Genomic DNA, 20,759 nt, shown 5'->3' on the forward strand with positions numbered 1-20,759 from the left:
GGAGCTGTGGGCCGGGGAAAACTCTTCGGAAAAAGACACTGGGCAAACTCAAAGTCTACCTGTCTGGTCATGAGTGCTTGCTCTAGGGACAGAAGAGGGAGTGGAACCTGATGGGGCGGGGATCCCAAAGGAAGAAATGTATCTGAGCTACCCCATTCTCACCAGTTTTTCTCACCTTCTTTAGTTACTTCTTCAATTTTATGGATACAATTGTTCAATATTTTCTGGAGTCGCTGAACTTCTAGCAGGCTTCTGTGTTCACACAGGCTTTTGTGGTCACCTACCCTGGCACGTGGCTGAAGTCCTGGATCATGGGTGGGTGGCGAATTTGGCACGGTCAGATCCGACTGTCCTGGATGAGATGTGTAGATGTATACCCTGGCACCTGAGCTGGAAACGTCCGCTTTGGGCGGCTGGTGGCTGCAATGAAAACCCTCTTGATTCTTCAATTCCTTCCTATCCACACCAAGGTCAGACATTTTATGCTTGGTGTATCCGTGTTTCTGAGAAACTTGGGGCTGACTTCTGAGATGATGTCTTACATGTTCTTCAAATTGTCTTCGTTTCATATCTCTTTTGGCGAGGTGGACAGCATGGCTAAGTCTCTCTTCTGATATGACAGAAAAGGAAACAGAACTGCTTTGGTCAGGACCGTGTCTAAAATCCAAGTCTTTAGAACAGTCGGACTTGCTGTGCAAGTGCTTCAGTTTCTCGATTTTAATGGCATGTGGAGGAGAATACCGGATTGCCAAGTTGCTTGAATGTGTAGGAACATTCTTATTGAACTGCAGCTGGTTCTTTAAAAAGTTAAATAAATAAAAGTAAGCACTCATTAGAGAAATAGCATTTTGTATAGTTGATATATGCGTGTAGTCAAGTTTCTAAAAATTTACCCATACAATTATTAGTGCTAAAAGGTATTTTTATTTTGTACTGATAGAATCAGCCACTCTAACACCCCCTAACTCCCCACCGAGCCCTCCGGTTCTACGCTGCAGCCACTCAGAGCCATAGCACTACCCTTCAGTTTACTAACAGCACACCAGGACCCTCCTCTAAACATCAACCCAAAATGCTTCAAGCAGCAACCAGCAAGCTCAACTCTCCAGTTAACGACGTCTGTCCTGTTTCTAAATAATCAGGTTCTGGCAAGTGACCAACACAATCCATTATGAGCGTTCCCCAAAACTGCTGCCAGACACAGCACAGAGCCACATTGGACCCAAGCCATTCGACCCCATCTTTTCAGGCCTTCCTGAGGTTTTCCTCTGGTGGTTGGGCCACACCTCTTATTCTGCACCTAAGTCCATGCTGCCCTGAACAGGCCACTTACACCTTCTTATGCAGGCTTAAGTTTTTGTCGGTTTTAATCATAACGTATACAAACTTGATTTTGTTTTTCAGTTAACATAGTCATGTTTCCATATTCTCACAGTTTTCATTTTTCTTCATGGCCGCATTTCCAAAATCCAATTAACCTAATTATAACTTTATTATTAAACATTTAGATTACTGCATCTTTTCCATACATTTAATTTTTTTCATCTTTTCTGACTACTTCCTTAGGACAAACGATCTATTCTGGGGTCAGCAGGTCAGAGGCAGTAAACAACTCGGCAGCTCTGGGCATGTCAACAACACACTCCGTGAAGCCCATGCTGCAGGGCCTCTGTCCGGGGGACGGCCTCCCAGGCTTCCACAGTGAAGCGTGCTCATGTACTCACGTGTGTGAGGAGTCAGTTTAACATAAACCCACAGTCATAAAACTTCAAGACAGTATTTTGAAAAAAACTGAGCAGTTATAAACCTCACCAGAAATTAAGAGGAAGAAAAATAAACAGTATGGAAGGTACACACATATTGATAAACGGTACTTGAAACTTACAGCCTTAATACGGACAAAGTCTTTCCCCCAAAGTAAAAACAACCTAAAGTGCCTGGGGGATTTAATATAAGTACTAGGAAAAAATTATGGGTGAATTCCTCATTGACCTGGGTGTAGGGAAAGACTTTCTAACACAAAATCCATATGCAATAAAAGGAGAGAGTGACAAAATTTCATTACACTAAAATAAAAACTTTAAAAACAACTTCTACCTGTTTTTCATTGTTAAAAAATGCCATAAAAATTCAAAGAAGAACTAATATTTGTAAGTACAGAGGGCTCCCTATATATAAAGAAATCTTTATAAAGAAATCTTAAGCCCTGGCTGGTGTGGCTCAGTGGACTGAGTGCCAGCCTGTGAACCAAAGGGTTGCTGGTTCCATTCCCAGTCAGGCCACATGCCTGGGTTGTGGGCCAGATCCCCAGTAGGGGGCACATGAGAAGCAACCACACACTGATGTTTCTCTCCCTCTCTTTCTCCCTCCCTTCCCCTTTCAAAAAATAAATAAAATCTTAAAAAAAAAAAAGAAATCTTAAATATTAAGAAAATACCCAAACTCAACTGAAAATGAGAAAAACACTTGAACAGACAACTTACCAAAATTATATACAAAAATGGCCCTTAAACATAAAAAACTGGTCGATCTCACAAACATACAAACTAAGAAAATACTGGAACAGCAACAGATTAGCAGAAACGTGAAAGGAATGACAATGCATGCTGTGGGTGCGGCCATGAAAACACAGATGCTCTCACAGACTGCGGGTGGGAAACGCAAATCGGTACAATCCTCAGGGGTGGGATTTGGCAAATCTAACAAAATTAGCTGTGCTTACTTTCTGACCCAGAAGCCTCACTTACAGCCATTTACCCTGAAGATACACCCCCAATACATCTAGATGCAAAGGGTTATTCACCACTGTATTGTTTGTGATTACAAAGTATTGGAATCAACCTAAATGCCATGTAGAAGAATGGCTGAATAAGTTATGCTATATCTACCCAAAGGAGTACTATAAAAATGTAAAAATGAATGAGGAAGATCTCTTTGAACTGATGTGGAGGGACTTCTCAGATACACTGTTCAGGGAAAAGAGCAAAGTACCAAAAGGTACCTGTAATATCTTCAAAAAAGGGGGAAAATATGAAAAAATATATACATGTCTGATCATTTGGACAAAAAGAAGCACATGAAAGAAAAATCAGAGACTATTAAGATTAGGTACCTATAGGGTATGGGCAGGAATTGGGTGGAAATGAGTCAGGCCAGTAGGCCAGGACAAGTAGGGAAACTGAGACAGACAGCTGTACAAACTGGTGGAGCAACTGAGAGCCAGATGCAGAAGGTCACCTCCCTAGGGATAGCATCTAGGCCACAGTTGTATTTTAGCTCCAGACCCAGAAAAGCAGCAAAATCAGGTGAGTGATGGCAGGACCAGCTGCAGTGACTAAAGATCCCCTGCCCTGTTCTGTTCTGATGGATCAGAGGAGACCATGACCCCAAAGGGGCACACCTAGAAAACTGATGAATATTCTGCTGAAAGCCTCCCCTGAAAACTCCCCTCCAATTCCTGTCTGCAAGAGAGATACAACCCTCAATACAAAGGACCCAGGTGTATGAACATTTTCCCTCTGGGGAGCAGCTGGCTCCATTCCCTTCCTCCCTTCTCCCCTCTGTTCTTCCCCGACAGGCACACATCTCCTAAATTCTAAGGGTCCCAAAAGACTTGAAATCAGGTAAGCAATAGGCAGTGGTGGCTCAAGCCAGGCTAACCCTTGAACCTGTCCCCAGTGCCCCCCTTTCTCTGACTTCCCAGTGAGTTAAGGCAGCTGAACCTGGTCTCTCCTGTTGCTTCTTCCATGCTGAGCCCTTCCTTGTCTCACAGTCCCCAGCGTTAATCAATGCAGCCTCACACTCACCTGGACTCATGCTGTGAAATCATTCCTACACAAAGTCAAGAACCTACACACTACTGGCTCAGGGCCAGAGTCCTCGTCCCGTAATAGAAAGGATAGAGGAATGAAGAGGCTACAACAACTCCCTGAACATAATTTTTTTGTACAAGTATATTTGGAACCTTGTTGAGGTTTCACAGACACTAGAGACAGGAAAGAAGGGTGAGAAGAAAGGAGGAGAGGAGGAAGGGAATAAGTAAAATTAAGGAAAGCCCTAAAAATGAATACTAACCAATGAAACAAAATGAATTTCCAATGAATAACATAACCACACTAAAAAGTGAGGTTAAAAAAAAAATTAACCCAATGAACTTTTGAACATAGCATTTGGACCATATGACCTAAAACTAAAAATACAAAGTACTCTAAAAATATTGAAATGTTTAATTTGTAGGCTTCTCTTTTTGCAGGGGCATGGATTAAAATTCTGAAATATTTTTGTACATTCTAGGATTGAGCAAATAAGTAGATAGATTGTGGATAACTGGAGTAAGGTTTCACATTGTTGAATAACGGAATTACAAATATGGAGAGTGCTGCATTGGAATTGGAGATATCTGTGTGAAGTCATAGGTTTTAATATAGATAGGCAAGCAGACAGATACACCGAAAGGGGGAAAATATGGAGAGAGAGATAGAGAGAGAGAAAGGGAAGGAGTGAGAGGGATACAGATGGGAGTATACATATGAACGTACGGATGTACAGTCACTCAAGTATATCCATCTACTCCCTAGCCATGTGCCCTGACAGGGCCTAGGAACAATGACACCCAAAAATCAATGAGCACATCCAGTGTCCAGATACTGATTTCCAAATTCCACTCTCCGTTAAAGTGACAAATGCTCTTTGAATAAATGGCCAATTCCAGGACTGGAACAGTGAAAAACTATGTTTCCCTTCCCTCTAAAAATAAATAAATAAAATCTCAATACTCAACAAATATATTTCAATGTATTCATTTCAGGTGTAAAATTTACATCAAAAGAAATGGTAAATTCTAGTATATGATATGCATGCTGAAGTAGTTAGGGTACTTGTATCAGAAATTTACTTTGGCATATGTCAAAAAGTATGACGGACTGATGAATGGATTCTAGAGAGATGGACTGAAGGACAGATATGCAATTAAACAAATACAGTGAAACAGCAATGATATCTAGGTGTTCACTGTGAAATCTGACTTTGCTGTATGTTTGAAGGTTTTCATAATACAAAGGAAGGCACTTTGGGTACAACTGGGTGAAGTTCAGTACAATAAAGACTGGTTACTAGATAATATTAGGAAAACATTTTGTCCATTTCTTAGTGAATGGCATTACAGCTAAGCAGAAGACTTTATTTTTAGGATCAGTATTCTCAAATATTTAGAAGTGTCATGATATCCGCAACTCACTTTGAAATGGTTCTGCAACAACTTGAGAGAGAAGGGTGGACAGAAAAACAGGACAAATGGTTACAACTGTTGAAATAGAAGATTAAAAAGGTGTTCTTACCCTCTTCTTTCAACTTTTATGTTTGAAATGTTTCATAATGAAAATATGAAGGAATAAAAACCTACCTGGGCCTGAAGTGTCCAGGAATCACTCCGCCCATCCAGCTGGACACCAGATGCCAGATGAACACAGACTGAAGCCGGTCCCATCATGTCAGACAGTGCAGAACAACAATGAAGGCTCAGTTACCAGCCACCAGTTCTTCCCGAAAACATTGCCTGAAATGAAAGACAGTTACCTTCAGACCAAAAGTCTTCAACAAAGAAAAAGAATAAGTAAAAGACAATACCATACTCATACAATATTCTAGAAGTAGTCCATAGCAACCTCACACTAAAGAGCGCATGCTTAAAGATAGGTATACGATTGTTCCTTCCATTTACAAAAGCAAGTACACTTTTGAAATTCTACTTTCCAAGAGAACAAGGGGACACTACTTTGCTGACAATCTCTTGAGCCCTTTTCATTCCAAATTTCAAATCTCAGGGGTCTCTAGTAAGACATTATTCTAAAAACAGAGTTCTGCTGTGGTCAACAAGCACTTCCCGGCAAGGCATTTTATGGATACACATTCCATATTAATAAATCCTAACCATTAGTCAGAAAGTAGTTAGGCTTCACCCTACTCGGTAGCTCAGGACAGAACTGAAGGATTCTAAATAAACCTGCAGCAGCAGAATACCTAAATTTAGGCCAGGATCTGCCATTAACTGAATGACTTCTCCAAACCTCCAATTTCCCCCACCTCCCCCTCACCCTGTGCACACACAGTGGAGATACAAGATATGAGTGCTCTGTAAGCTGTTACGGGCTACACTCATTATCAGTCTCTCCCTGTTCTGCAGGCCTCCTTCTGGATACTTTATTATCCCTACACTAATCACGTGCTTATCACACATTTGTCTCAGGTTGTTATTTACCTATTTCACAGGCATATGTCTCATCTTCCCAGCTAGACAAGGTTCCTTGAGGGTAAGGGCCTTGTCTTGCTCTTCTCTGATAGTTCCCACAACACAGTGCTTTGAGCATAGTAGACAATTTAACTCAACATTTGCTGAATTAAGTTGATTTCCCATAAACTGACTAGTGTTAGGTGCACTGGGGGGAATTTGTTCTCTCCAGGAATCCCACAGAAAATCAATCGGGAAAATCAGGTTTTTAAAAAATTCCTAATTTAAGTTTCTAAATAAACCCAACATTTGTAGGCTGGATTTGCTTAAAGACAGACACATCTGAAGGAATATAAAGGTTGCTGTCCAAGATTCCTTATTTCTAAGGCTGTAGAGTCACAATCAAAACGAAGACGGGAGGAGGCACATGAGCAAGGCAATCCCAAGTGGCTTGCTAACACCACAGTTCAGGGGCGTCTGCAGAACTGAGGCCAGGTCAACCGCAACTTTTATATGCTCAACACCTTCCCCCAGGGTGCCAGAGGCCTAATAATCCATTCTCTACCAGGAAAAACACAACATGATCCCCACAGTTCCAGGAGAGCTCAAGTGATGCGCCACACACACACACACACACACACACACACACAGAGTCCAGGGACACCCACCCCCAAACTGTTCCCCTGTACAAAGTCCTGGGACACCTCTCTCTTTACAACCTGTGCCTTTCCAGCTGCTCCAGGAAACCACCCAACGTGACCCCACATACCAGGGATCTCCTCCACAAAGTATCTCTCTCCCCCACCCTGAGACACCCCTAGAGCCTGTGCCTTCACCCACAACCCAAAACAAATCTCCCCCTAAACTGTTCCCTCCCAGAGTCCCAGGATCCCCCAATTTGTTCCCTACACATACTACCGGAATGCCTCCCTCAGTCTATCCTCCCCCACACAATTTTCTCGCAAACTGTCCCCTCTCACTCTGATTCGAGACACTCGTCCAGCCTGTCTCCTCCCTCTCTGCTGCAGGTGGTCCCTGAAACGGCCAGTGCCTGTTTCCTCCCTTGAAACTGGGGACACATCCACAGCTTCACTCACCCCCATAGCCCTTCTTGTGTCTGACACTCCTGGCACATTCTCACAGTCTGTTTCTGGCCCCACAGACCCTGGGCAGCTACACAACCTGGTCCCTTGCCCGTGGGTGTAAGATACTCCCGCTGCCTGGCTCCTCCCCACCAGCCCCAGGACACTCCTACCTCCTGTCTCTTCCCCTGAAGCCCCAGGTCCCTCTGCAGACTGTCTCCTTGACACTGTGAGGCCTGCGACAGCAGCACTCCTTTCTTCTCCTGCAGACCCAGTGACCCACACTGCAGCAGGAATGCGCCCCACCACAGGAACTCCTACAGCTGCAAGCACACCCAAAGACGAGGGTGCCCTCACAGCCCCAGGGACCTGACCATCGGGTCTCTGTCTCCACAGACCTGACACACCTTCAGAGCCAGTCTCCCCATCCCCAGGTCCGGAAGCCCTGGCAGCAGTGGGCCTCTCAGTTGCCAGTCTCCTTCCCCACACACCTGAGACATCCTCAGAGCTAGTGTCACCCACCGTTGGCCCAGGGACCCCAGTAGCTGCAGGCACTCCCACAGCCATGGAAACTCTAGCAGCCACAGGCTTCTCCGCAGCCTGCCTTCTTCCTGATAAGCCCAAGAGACCCCCAGAGAGTGTCTCCTCTCCTGCAGGCCCAGGCACCCCTGGGTCTGTGCACAGCCCCACAGCCATGGACACCCCTGCAGTCTGTCTCCCTCTAGAAACGTCTGAGATGCTCCCAGGGCCCACCTTTTCCCCCATGGGCCCAGGCACCCGGGCAGTGGCGGGCATCACCATCCCTGTGGAGCCCTTGGCATCTGCAGGTCCTTGCACTGCCTCTCTCTCCCCACACGAGCCTGAGACACCTCCAGAACCAGGCTCCTCCTGCATGGGCCTAGGCACCCCACCAGCTGTGGACACTACTGCAGTCATGGGTATTCCTGCAATCTGTCTCCTTCCTGGCAAATGTGAGAAACCCCCAGGACCAGTCTCCATCCCTAAAGGACAAGGCACCCCAGGAGCCCTGGGCACCTCAACAGCAGCCACAGGAACCCTGGCACTCTGTCTCCTTCCCCAAGATCTTGGGACACCCCCAGAGACACTCTCCTCCCCAAAAAGGCCAGGTACCTCTGGGGCCACAGAAACCCTATCGGTCTCAGGAACCCCAATAACTTGCCTCCCTCCCCATAATCCTGGGAAAGCCATAGAACCAGCGTTCTCTCTCACAGGAAGCAGTTCCTCAGAAGCCACAGCTACCCCTGAAGCCATGGGTATTCTAGTAGAGTGAACTCTTTCCCACAGGTTCAAGCCATCTCTAGAGCTGACTTCTGGGCACATAGGGCCAGACACCCACACAGCAGCAGGCACCCTTCCAGATGCAGGTATGCCCGTGGCTGTGGGCACCCCTGCTGAGGCACACCTGTGCTTGGGCATGCCTGATGCTTCGGACATCCCTATTGTCTCAGAGAAGCCCACAGCCTGTTCCCTCCTTTGTTCTCTCCTCCTGCACGGACATGCAACATCCCTATAGCCAGTGTCTTGATCCACACAACCAGGTACCCCTAAAGCCGTAGGCACCAGAGCCTCTTGCTCCCCTACAGCCTGCCTCCTTTCCCACAGACTCAAGACATGCTCACAGCATTGCTCCTGCCCAACCACCCCGGGCATTGAGTCAGCCAAGGGCACCCCCAGAGCCTGCTGCCTGTCCCACAGGCCTGGGATACCTCCATAACATGTCTGCTCTCCGATGGCTCCTGGCACCACCCCAGCCTGGGACACACCCACAGTCTGGTCTGTCCCCCACAGACCTGGGACACTCGCACAGCCCACCTCCTTCCCCAAAGCTCTAGGTTCTCCCATAACCTGTCCCACACTCCACAGGCCTGGAGCACCCAGAGGACCTGCCTGCTGCTCATCAGAACCAGATACCTCTGCCGTCTGGACAGCTTCCCATGATCCTGAGTCACCTGCAGAGCCTGTCTCTGCCCACACAGCCTGTCCCCTATCCCTGAACCCTGGGTCACCACCACATCTAGTTTCCTCTTCAATAGCACAAGGTACCCCTACAGGCTCTCTGGTACCCCACAGGTCAGGGATGCCCCCAGGGCCTACCTCCTCCAGAGGTCTCCTCCGCCATACGCCTGGAGCACCCATGGAGGCAGTTTCTTCCTCTACAGTGCTGGGTATCCCCACAACCTGTTCCCTTCCCCATAAGCCTGGGGTAGCCCCACAGACTGCCTCTTGTACCAGAGCCCCTGGCACCTGCACTGATTGCCCTCTCTCCCACAGACCTGGAGCACCCCTACAGCCTACCTCTGCCTCTACAGCTCTGGGTACCTCCACAGCTTCAGGCCACCCCATGGGCCCAGGCACCCCCATAGTCGGTCCTTTCCCCCAAGGGCCTGGGGCAAGGCCATAGCCTGTCTCCTCCACTGTCCCAGGTACCCCCATAGCTTGTCCTCCCCCCAGCAGGGGTGGGACCAACCCAGAGCTCATCTCTACAGCCCCAGGCATACCCACAGGTGGGTCCCTCACAGCCTGTCCAGGCCCACACAAGCCTGAGAGTCTCTCACAACCTGCCCCTAGGCCTGTAGATATTCCTGAGGCCTGGAGGGCTGTCCTGATCTGTCCTTCCACCCATGGTCCTGTAAGACCACCCCGGCTGGTCTCAACCCACGAAGCTCGGCCAGGTACACCCCTCTCAACTGGCCCCTCTCCCGGAGGTACAGGATGGAGCTCGACTCTGCTTCCTTCCCCACATCCTGAAGCTGCCCTCATAGCCTGCACCTTCAGCCACAGCTCCAAAATGCTCTCATGCCCCATAGATCCAGGACGACCTTTCCTCTCACAGCCCCGGGGACTCCTATAAACTCCCGGCTCCTCCTCCCCAGTGCCCGTCACCCACACAGACCCCGCAGGCCCCACCACCTGGGGTTCCCCCACAGCTCCGTTCACCCACACAGCCCCAGGGTCCCCTGCAGCCTCAATCGAGTCTGCAGTGCCAGGAGTCCTCGAAGCCTCGTTGGCCCCCGCGGCCGCCTCCGCCGCTGGTCTTCTCCCCTGTGGCTGCCGACACTGCTGCAGCCTCTCTGCACTGACACGGCGCATCTCCCACACCAAGGACCTCACTCGGCGCCTTACTCTTCGGCCGCGGGACGTCCTTGCAACCCATCTCTTCCCCCTTGGCCTGCGAAGTCCGCGCCCAGAACTGCTGAGCCGCATGCAGCGGCGTGGCATCTCTGCGGCTCGCTCGCCCCTGCGCAGCCTGGGCAAGAGCCCACGGCCAGTCGGCCAGCTCATAGCTCGAGGGCTATTCTCGTCTGCCCGAACGCAGACCCAGGGCACCCTGCTCCCAAGGTTGCTCCACACGTGCACGCGCACACGCGCGCGCGCGCGCACACACACACACACACACACACACACAACTCCAACCTCGCAGCCTTACTTCCTCCCAGCCCCCCACCCGCCCCCGCCCCGTCCCGCACCCCCTTTCCCCAGTCCCGGCCCCACCCTAAAGCCTAGGCAGAAGAATAGGTAATTAGGGGCGCCGAGCAGCAGGATCTGCCCCGGGTCAAGGTCTCCTCTCCCCCAGGTCCATGACTCCTAACGCAGCTTCCCAGAATCCCCCCAACTCCGCCGGAGCCCACTGAGCCTGGGGTGGCGAGGCGCGGCTACTGGGAAGCAGGCGGGGGGGAGCTCAATTAGGCCTCGTTTCCGGCCGCTCGCCTGGTCGCCATAGCAACAGGCGCAGGGCTGCTTGGGAGCCGTTAGGGCTCCCGAGCCACCTAAAGGCCCAATGGCTGCAAGGCGGTAGGGTTTACAGCCACTGTACAAGGAGCTGGGGGCCAAGACTAGATTAGGGCAGCAGCCTAGGTTTCGGGATGGAGCCAGAACCGAAAGATCGGATAAGTGAGAGCAGAAAGGCGGCACGGATGCCTTTTGGCCCTCAGAGGTCCCCGTAGCCCCCCTAAGCCTTGCAGCTCCTAAGGCACCGCGGTACTCCCAGCCCGCCCGGAAACAGGTTCGCCCCGCCCCACGTGGAGCCCCGCCTCTAGGCGGTGCAGCCCAAGGATTCCCACTGCGGTTCCGGTGAGCTTTCCTGATGGCGCCATACGAGGAGGTGAGTGTGTCCGGCTTCGAGGATTTCAGCCGGGCTGTGGAGCAGCACAAAGGCAAGACCATTTTCGCCTACTTTACCGGTTCTAAGGACGCCGAAGGGAAAAGCTGGTGCCCCGACTGCGTGCAGGGTGAGGCGGGGATTCGGGGCTGCTTCCTTAAGGAAGTGGCAAGAAGGTCTAGGCAACATTGAAAAGAGGCGAAGGGAGTCTCAAGACTCGCTGGGCTGAGTTGTCGTCTTGCTTCCTTTTCCTCCCTGTTCCTTTCTCTCCGGTTAAGTCCATCCCAGCCCCAAGAGTGCTCTTGATACCATTCGACCCATGTAATCTTGAAATCTAGTTTTTTCAAGCTTTTCGCTTCCCCAGCGTGATTAATGCCTTACTGGAGAGGTAAGTTGATCTGTTTTGGGTAGGTCAGCGTTTCTGCTTTTCTTTCTGGGAGCTGAGGCGTGACGGGCAAATCAGGACTGGGACTGAGTTATCTTAAAAGTGCCTCTCAAACCAGAAGACACCTGACCTAGAACACCTCCTCAGTTAACTGCAGGTTAAAGTCTGAGTCCTTAGCCAACACTGAGGGGAGGGGAGGGGAGAGGGACATTTTCAGTGTCTGATTGCGGAGTTGATGTGATTACTTTATATCAACTTTTTTTTAAAAGCTGAACCAGTCGTACGAGAGGGGCTGAAGCATATTTGTGAAGGATGTGTGTTCATCTATTGCCAAGTAGGAGAAAAACCTTAGTAAGTGGTAATATACAGTCTTTCTCAGGCATGCATTGGACTCTTGCAAACGGGCGGAAGGGCCTCGGGACTTGGATTCCTTGTCTGAGATACAGTGGGATAAGTGAAACAATTACAAGATTATTAAATACAAATTAGAAACTTGAATGTTCACCCGCTTGTATGAATATTAGAGATAAGGATAATGAAATGAATTTGGCCTGGTGTTAGTTCGGAACTTAATTGTCTTTACATTTATTTTATAGCTTAGTTACACTTTAAATGAAAACTTTTACACAGAGGAATAGGTCACAGTCCTCAAGGTTTTTTTTTAAATGTTTACAACAAAAACAATGATTACTAAAGAATTAAATGTAAGGATATTTTAAATATTAAACAAAATGTAAGAAACCAAGTTAATGTTTTTCATCACTTTTTTTTTCCCAAAAAGTTGGAAAGATCCAAATAATGACTTCAGAAAAAAACTGAAAGTAACTGCAGTGCCTACACTACTTAAATATGGAACAGTGAGTATCTTTCTTCAACTGTGTTGGGGCTACAATTCACCCTGTCAACTCTTTTAACCTGTTCTGGTTTCCCATGAGGAAAGGTCTGGACATTTCATCCCAAACACCACATTGTTCAGTCCATTCCCTGTGGCCAGTCCCAGTAAACTATTAATAACGTAAATATCTAAATGTTACATACTTTTCATGCTTTTATTATTTTTATTTATTTACTTATTTATTCAGAGATACGGGAAGGGAGGGAGGCATTGTGACTGGGGAACTGAACCCACAATTTAGGCATACGCCTGGGATGGGGAACTGAATGGGCTGCCTTTCACCTTGCAAGATGACACCCAACCAACTGAGCCACACCTGTCAGGGCTTTTTCATGCTTTTCAAAAGCTGTTATTTTACAATTCTATAAACAGTGCTCAAGAAAGCTGGTCTACATATGACTTTTTAAATATTGGCATCAACAGTGGTTTTCCATTCAATCCATAATTAGTTGAAAACGGCACCTCTGGCCATGGCCCTGGGATTCTGAATAAAAGCTGCGGTGGGAGGGGATGGCACTGAGCTACCTGTCTCTGGTTTTAGTCAAGTTTAGACCCAATTATTTTAATGATTCATCTTAAAGCAAGTATCTTAACTATTTTATAAAACTTGTTACCACCAGTCGATAGTTTCTGAACGGCACACTTTCTCTGTTCCAAGATTTATGTCATTCAAGACTGAACAACTCGATCCTTTCCTAGCAATTTTGTAACTGTGGGTTACAATTTGACTGTTATTCTTTTGCAGCCTCAAAAGCTGGTAGAATCAGAATGTCTTCAGGCCAACCTCGTGGAGATGTTGTTCTCTGAAGACTAACATTTGATGATGACAGTTGTGTCTTCTGATGTCCTGATTTGCATGTTTGCTTTGAATTCATGTTAGCCATAAATAAATAATGATGACATAAAAACTGGTGCACCAAACAACAGAGTGGTATAAAATGCTCACAAACCCTCAGTTTGTTTGTAATGCATGGGTATCTTTAAGATCCAAAGTAAAATAAATCTTCAGGAGTGGTAGTAATAGCACAAAAGAATGTATTATTGCAGGTAATAGAAATATATGAAAGCCGCTAATAGTGAGTAGACAGCTTTCAAATCTCTAAATGAGTTAGGGTCTTTTACCTTAAATTCCATGCATTTACAGAGAACTGTTATTCTTAAAATATCTTCTTTGGCTTTAGAATTTAGACTTAATCACTGAAGGAAAACACAGCACATCTAATCCAGCCCCCACTTCATGCAGGCAGATCTGTTTTACAGCTGTCTGAATGTGCTTCACCACTTCGGATGAGGCGGGTGGCAGACAGGGCAGAGCCTATACAACCTAGCTGTAGGAAGGACTCCAAACTGAGTCAGTCACACTGAATGCCCCCTACTAGCTATGTAACCATAGGCAAATTACTTAACCCATCTAAACCTCAGTCTCCTCCTTTTGAACAAAGATTGTTCTGAAAATAAAATGAAATGCAGCTAAGCACTTTACACAATGCCTAGTTTGTGGTATCTGCCAGATAAATGTTAGTATTACCAAATTGAGCACAAGCATTTGAGGTTTATCTTAGTTCTAGTCTAAGGTTAAGAGTCCAATTGGTTGATTACCAATCTCCCTGCCATCTCTAGGTCAGTGAGATACCAATGATTATTTGAAAATGATCTCTTGCAAAGCAAGTACTAATACAGGCATGTCCTGTCCTGCAGAATTTAAAAAAAAACTGCCATTCTTGTCCTGTGATGTAAACAGGTGATTGACTCTATTCATCATTCTGTAGATAGGAAGGGTAGGGTATCTGATCTGAGGAACAGTATGGTTCTAGGAGATGGACTCGCCCTAGGTAGCACTACATCAGGAACAGAGCTAGGCTGAGTTTGGGATGTTTGATGGCTCTCCCCTTGCTCCATCCCTACTGCCTCCTTAAATTGGTCTAAAGCATCTAATGTTTCTGTTCTTACCCAGCTGATTGTGTTAAATACTAATAAAAACTTACAAATTCAGAGGGAAATCAAAGAACAGTTTGGTTTAACAAATCTATTAATAAAAAGTCAGATGGATTAAAGAGCACACTAAAGGTACTAGGTGCTAACAACAAAAGTAGGTAGGATGAGTCTTTGTCTTCACTGTACAAAAGCAATATATACAGTCTTAGGAGTCTGGTCTGGATCCAGCTTTTCATTTTCCTGATGTGTTATTTTGCTGTTGCTGCTCTGCCAGAGCTTGCTGAAGGCGCATCCGCTTCCGGGAATAGTGCTGCCAGTGCAGAATTTGCTGCTCATCAATAAATTTCGCGCACTGAGCATTCACCAGCTCCTTTCGGAAGTGTTCATATTGGAGTAGTTCTAACATGTGTAAACATTGAGGGTACCTGGGTTTAAGTTTATAAATTAATGATCAGCATAATTGAAGTCAATAACGTCAAACTCTAACTCAGTTATGCAAAAATGATCTTGTAGCCCACAATCAACAACCACCATTGGTAACATTAACTTAGTACACTTTAGTAGCATAGAGTTTTTTTCCTGCTTAGGCAAAGAAGCTACAGTCAGAAGTCGGCGTTAAGCAAAATTTTCAAAAGTGAGAAAACTTAAGTCCAGAAAGATTACTTGCCCAAGACCACACAACACCCGATAAGCAGAGTCAATGTTTGGGGTCAAATCACGCTCACTTTTAATTTTAGCAATTAGGTACTTAACTGGTAACTTGGTTTTCTATCAATAATGATAAAAAGACAACTTTTAAAAGTGAGTCAATTTCAAAAAGTACTGTGCACAAACATACTCCAGTATTCCATGGGGATATGGAGTTCTGAAATTACGCATACTCTAAGACTGAGCAAAGACTTAAATTAATTTACTGTGGATAATGAGCCAACTTTCTGGCTATCAATGAAGAGATAGATGGAAAAGGGGGAGAGGCTAGAATGAAAACCATCATTGAGTTAGAATTGAAAATAGTGTGAACTCCTCACTTTTTGTATATAGTCATATAAAAATAAACATAGATACATGTTCTTAGTTTGTGTGCTGGGAGGGCCTAGGAGCAGTAACACTAGTATTGACAGGCACACTTGGTGTCTAATTCGTGGGTTTTATATAACATTTTCCAGGGTTCCTTGGAGAAATGGCACACGCGGGGAAAAATATGAGATGGGCCTGGAATATTATGTAGTGCCAAAGAAAAATGCTCAAAAAATTATAGGGAAATGTCAAAAGTACTCAGGAGAAAATGTGAAGGAGCTCCTAAAGGCTGTATCTGGAATCACCAGAGCAAGAAAATATGTGATTATAATCCACAAAATAAAAACAGGGTTCCAAGACTCCATACTGATGTAACCTTTTAAATGAATAAGTAAGGGGAACAAGGGAATATTCCTTACAACGGAATAACTAACAACTAATGTGGAAAGAATTTTGGGATTAGAAAATCACCACAGTAAAAATTATTAAATGCAAGTATCTTCAATAGATACTAAATGGGTAAAAGTATGGTATGAAACGATTACACAGTTTCAAAGTGTCTCCTCACAAGATATTAAATATAAAAGAAAAAATAGTAACGATATGGAGAAAACTGGCAGCCATCACCTCAACTGAGTGATCAAAATTAACAGCACTAGTAAATGGGTAAATCAACTTCCTGTGACTCCTGATACACCTAGAAGGACAGAATGTCATTTCTGTGTCACAATCACGGGGGGGAAGACGACCAATGAACTGAGATCAAAGACGACTAAGACGACACGATGACAAAATGCAGCAGATGAGCCTAGACTTGGGTATTCCACTAGACACAGAATATTAGTAAGACAGCCTACAAACTCAGAAGTCAGCAGGCTGGATAGTATATTAATGTTAATGTTCTGATTTTGATCATTGTACTGTATTTTCATATAAGATGTTAACATTTAGAATTTAGAATATATGGGTAAAGAATATGTAGGTATTCTCTTAATTTTCCCAAGCTGTTTTGTAAGTGAAATTATTTCAAAGAGAAAAGGCATAAATTTAAATGAGTAAATTAAAAAAACATTAAGTCATATAGGGAGTACACAGAGCCAAAACTGTACAAATGGAACAAATGACTGAAGTTTGGAAAACAGTACAGCAGGGCTTCTCAAATTTTAATATGCACATGAATCACTTCAGGAAATGCATACTGATTTAGCAGGTCTGGGGTGGGGCTGAAGCTCTGCACTTCTAACAGGTCCAAAGTGATGGGAACACTGCTGGTCTGAGGACCACACTGAGTATCAAGGCCCAATATTATGTTGTCCTTCCAAGGTAATACAGGTTTGCTGTCTACACTCCAGAGACACACAGTTGCTTGTAATTGCTGATAGCTGAGCCTAGAATGCCCTCTCACCTACCCTAGCTATTTATTTATCACCTAGGCATTGGTAGTTTAAAAGACCTATGTCCATATACTAGCTCTGCAATTCACCAGCTGGGTGGCCTTGAACAAGGTACTTAACCTCTCTAAGGTTTAGTTTCTTCATCTGTAAAATAATATGACAATCAAGAGAATGGTTTCAAAGAGCATTTACAAGTAAATAACTGGAATTTAGACACAAAGTGATCATTTATCCAAGCTGGAGAAGACAATACTCAGAATATATTAAATGACACAATAAGAAATTATAGCATTAATCAACAAGATGAAATAGAAGAGGTACAAAAGAAAAGTTACGCATTTATATTTTTAAAAAGTAAATAAGACATACGTGAAGAACTCAATAGCATTAATGAAAATAAGAACTAAAGACTTTTAGTTGACATAAAGCTCCCAGGAAGTCAACAATGTGAATCTTCCCCCACCCCAATCCTCCCAAGCTAGTGTAAACTTAAGGTGAACTAATAAAAGTACAATGTCCATATGAAGAAATAAAGTGTTATTTGGTCCACTGTACCCTTACACCTGAAGACCTGTGTTTAGTTCTTAGCTGAATAAGATAAGGCACAATTGCAAAATATCCAAAGGAGGACACATGAGAAATGGCTGAAGGTAGTCGAGAAAAATAAATGTAAAATAAACATAGTTGCAGGTCAAAGGTAGAAAGTGTCTAGAAGAGGCAGCTGCTCCTCAGCTCTACTCAGCTGTTGATTTGGGAGAATGAAGGCCTGGAGTCACCAGATCGCTCAGATTTCAAAGAGCAGCCAGAAATCTGATTATATGAAACTTTCCCATCTTTAAATGTTGGCAACAACTAAAATAACAAAAACCATGTGCAGAATGAACAATATGCCCACAGGGGTTAATTTGCAACCTCTCTTGAACTTAAATATTGAAGGGCCCTTGCCTCAGTAAGGTATAGCCTGGTTCTAGATTAATTCAGGGACAAAACTGGAAACATGGACTGAAGTTACATAGAGGTATATAATATCACAACACAAAGAACTTTGTAGCATCTAGTTGTTGGCACTGGCTGTCCTTGAATGGAGCAATATTTGCTCAATGGAAACCTCTGGCCACAGTGTAGATGTCCATCTCAGTAACATTGTGGTGAAACTGAAACTGAACTTCATGGTGTCTGAGACTAAGTGTCCATTACTGAGCCTCTAAGCCTATGTACTTACATGTTTCAATCTAATAAAAAAATATTTTCTCTGGACTATTCAATGAATACATGGTTGTTTATAAAGAGCCAGTAATGGTATAAAGGGTCCTGCAGGCAGCTTTGTGAATGAATCACTGTTAGACACAGATCAGAAAAGTAACCTGGATAAAGGACAAGTTTGAAACATTTTCCTCTCAAACTTGTGTTCAGAAAAAAAATACAAAAAGTTTCTGTATTGCTTTTTGACAACCTAGTTAAGAGAAAGCAGAGGTATGAATTCAAAGTTTATTTTTTTACAATTAAAAAGTAAAAAGGTTTGTGATTATAATATGCTTCTTGTAATTTAGTAACCCTTAAAATGACAGCATCTTCTACACAACTTAAATTTTACATCTATAGCTATAGATCTAGGTATGTTTTTTAATTAGTACAGTACTTGACACATAGGAGGGCCTAAAACAGACAGTAAAATTAAATTAAGACTCAGGAAAAGTTACCTCCTCCAGAAAACCTTCCTTAAAATAACCCTTTCTCTGTTAAATTTTTAGCCTATGGCTATGGACCTGCATTTGTAGGTTGTGGGTTCCCTGGAGTCAGAAAATCAGTGAAATAGGGTGAATGGTACAGATAAAGATCAGGTAGAGCCAGATCATATTAATTTTTGCTCAAGAAACGAGACTGAATTTTATTCTTCATGCAATGGAAAGCCATTGAAAGGTTCTAAGCAATAAAGTGACATGGTGTGATTTACATTTTTAAGAGATCAGCTTCATTTCTGTGTAAACAACTGTTTTGCTTTGTTTGGCTGGGAGGGGAAGGGGCACAGGTAAGAGTGGAAGCAGAGATAACCAGTGAGATTACTGCAATAATCCAAGTTGGAGATGAGTGTGTCTTGTAAAGTGGTGGCAGCTAAAAGTGGAAAGATTCAAAATATACTTTTTTCAATGTGAAACTAAGAAGTCTGTTAAATATCAATCTTTTGAAGTAAAATAAAATATACACATATTTAGGACTATAAAAATTAAACTTACTTTAGATACTTGGCATATTCTGGTTCTTTCCAGTAAAGCAAGTACTTAAGATAATTAACAAAAGCTTTGTCTTTGAAGTAACCTCTTTGGGCAAGAACTGAAAGGCATAAAAAAAAAAAATCTGTAGAGCAAGCCAATCCTTTAACTACTGATTTGTGACTCCTACCATAAAGAATTTACTTATATAACATCCCCACCACCAACACACATTTTCAAAAAACAAGTCCTAGTTTGCTCAAATATATATATATATAACAGTATAAATATATATATATATGTGTGTGTAGCAGTAATTCTGCTCAATTGAGAAAGTATAAAAGCAGACACTATTATGAATTGCAACTCGTCTGTCAGAAATCATTAATTCAATAAGGTGCTCAACAACTTACAATTAAGGTAATTTGGGTTAGCTAAACACTGCACAAATTCCAACTCCAATTGAAACCGAAGTCGATTTCCAGCATCATCTAGGAAAGAAGATAGCAAAAACCATCCAAAATAAAGGTCACTTATATATTATTGATTTGTAAAAAGAAAACAGTAGTAAAAAAAACTAATGCTGAGATACATTTCTACATAAACGGCAGGTGATGGTTTTTCTACACTAGATGTGAAAGGAGATAAACCTTCCTTACAAGGGTAAGAAAAGCAAAGCCCTGATTAAAATGATTAAGTTAAAATTTTCTCTCAAATTAATGAGATGTCATCAAAGTAAAAGATGGGACACGCAGGGGGCAGGACATTTATCACTTAAGAAACACCATGTAGGAATTTTGAAAGTGATGACTGTGGTAAGTGGCAATAACTGTGCCTCCCCATTTCAATAATGAGTTGAAATGTTAACGTGATTAAGCAAAAGCTGAGCGAATGCTAAATCAATGAGAAAAAAGTTAGAAGTCAAGCTGGAAAACAGAGGGATCTGCAGGATCTGGGAGCGTGTGCCTGTACGAAGTGTCAGTGGCAAGAAAATACACAAGTATGTCGACGGCATTTCAAACTTATTCAAGTTCATGTGAGACGCAAAAAACAAGTCGAACTTCTCTCAGTTAATTTCGCCCACACCAGGAAACCCACGGGGTCAGTGTCTGACTAGCAAGGGAGGAAAAAAGATCTACGGCCAAATCAGACTCTGAAAAGGCCAAACTACCTCCGCCTTTCCAGACGCTACAAGAGCCCTCGCGCCTCCCGGTCCAAACTCTAACCGCGCGGGGTTAGGTCTGCTGTTATGTTCTGGCCGGGGAGCGGGAGGAGGTGTCTGGGCCCGCGAACCAGTCTGTCTGCCAAGACTCGCGGCTCCGAGCGCCACTGACCTGTCTCCATAGCGACAGAGGCGGCCATCACCAGCGAAAAAACCAAGACGCCAACAGCCCCTACACTGTAACTGCCGGGAGGGGTGGACAAAGTTCCGGAAGCCGGGGCTCCGCCTTCCTGTCGCGAGGCAGTGTGGGATGCGAGGGCGGGCACAGCCGGG

General features: G+C 44.6%; 3 protein-coding genes across 9 annotated transcripts in view; 1 reads left to right on the forward strand and 2 right to left on the reverse strand.

The window, feature by feature from the left end:
- The window catches only part of KIAA0753 (KIAA0753 ortholog), a 63,289-nt gene extending 52,290 nt beyond the window's left edge, over positions 1–10,999 (reverse strand). For 2 of the 7 annotated variants that reach the window (XM_036033225.1, XM_036033224.1), the window contains exons 1-3: positions 6,257–10,714; positions 5,402–5,554; positions 176–797 (exon numbers count right to left, since the gene is read on the reverse strand). In XM_036033225.1, the coding sequence (XP_035889118.1) occupies positions 176–797; positions 5,402–5,488 (709 nt within the window). In that variant the 5' untranslated portion in view covers positions 5,489–5,554; positions 6,257–10,714. Of the gene's footprint in view, positions 1–175; positions 798–5,401; positions 5,555–6,256; positions 10,748–10,821 lie in introns of those variants that run through there. The other 5 variants (XM_036033220.1, XM_036033221.1, XM_036033223.1 and 2 more) reach the window with 5 other exon arrangements.
- Positions 11,000–11,165: 166 nt separating this feature from the next.
- Positions 11,166–14,504, forward strand: TXNDC17 (thioredoxin domain containing 17). The gene is made up of 4 exons (XM_028534165.2): positions 11,166–11,558; positions 12,083–12,164; positions 12,595–12,670; positions 13,454–14,504. Exons 1-4 carry the CDS (start codon positions 11,414–11,416, stop codon positions 13,520–13,522), a joined length of 372 nt encoding a protein of 123 aa, XP_028389966.1. The 5' UTR covers positions 11,166–11,413; the 3' UTR covers positions 13,523–14,504.
- Positions 12,588–20,724, reverse strand: MED31 (mediator complex subunit 31). Its single transcript, XM_028534164.2, has 4 exons — positions 20,599–20,724; positions 19,678–19,755; positions 19,289–19,385; positions 12,588–15,068 (listed from the first exon to the last, which is right to left on the reverse strand). Exons 1-4 carry the CDS (start codon positions 20,624–20,626, stop codon positions 14,876–14,878), a joined length of 396 nt encoding a protein of 131 aa, XP_028389965.1. The 5' UTR covers positions 20,627–20,724; the 3' UTR covers positions 12,588–14,875.
- Positions 20,725–20,759: the final 35 nt, after the last annotated feature.

Source organism: Phyllostomus discolor, chromosome 8 (genome assembly GCF_004126475.2).
Source record: "Phyllostomus discolor isolate MPI-MPIP mPhyDis1 chromosome 8, mPhyDis1.pri.v3, whole genome shotgun sequence".
In the NCBI taxonomy this organism is placed as follows: domain Eukaryota; kingdom Metazoa; phylum Chordata; class Mammalia; order Chiroptera; family Phyllostomidae; genus Phyllostomus; species Phyllostomus discolor.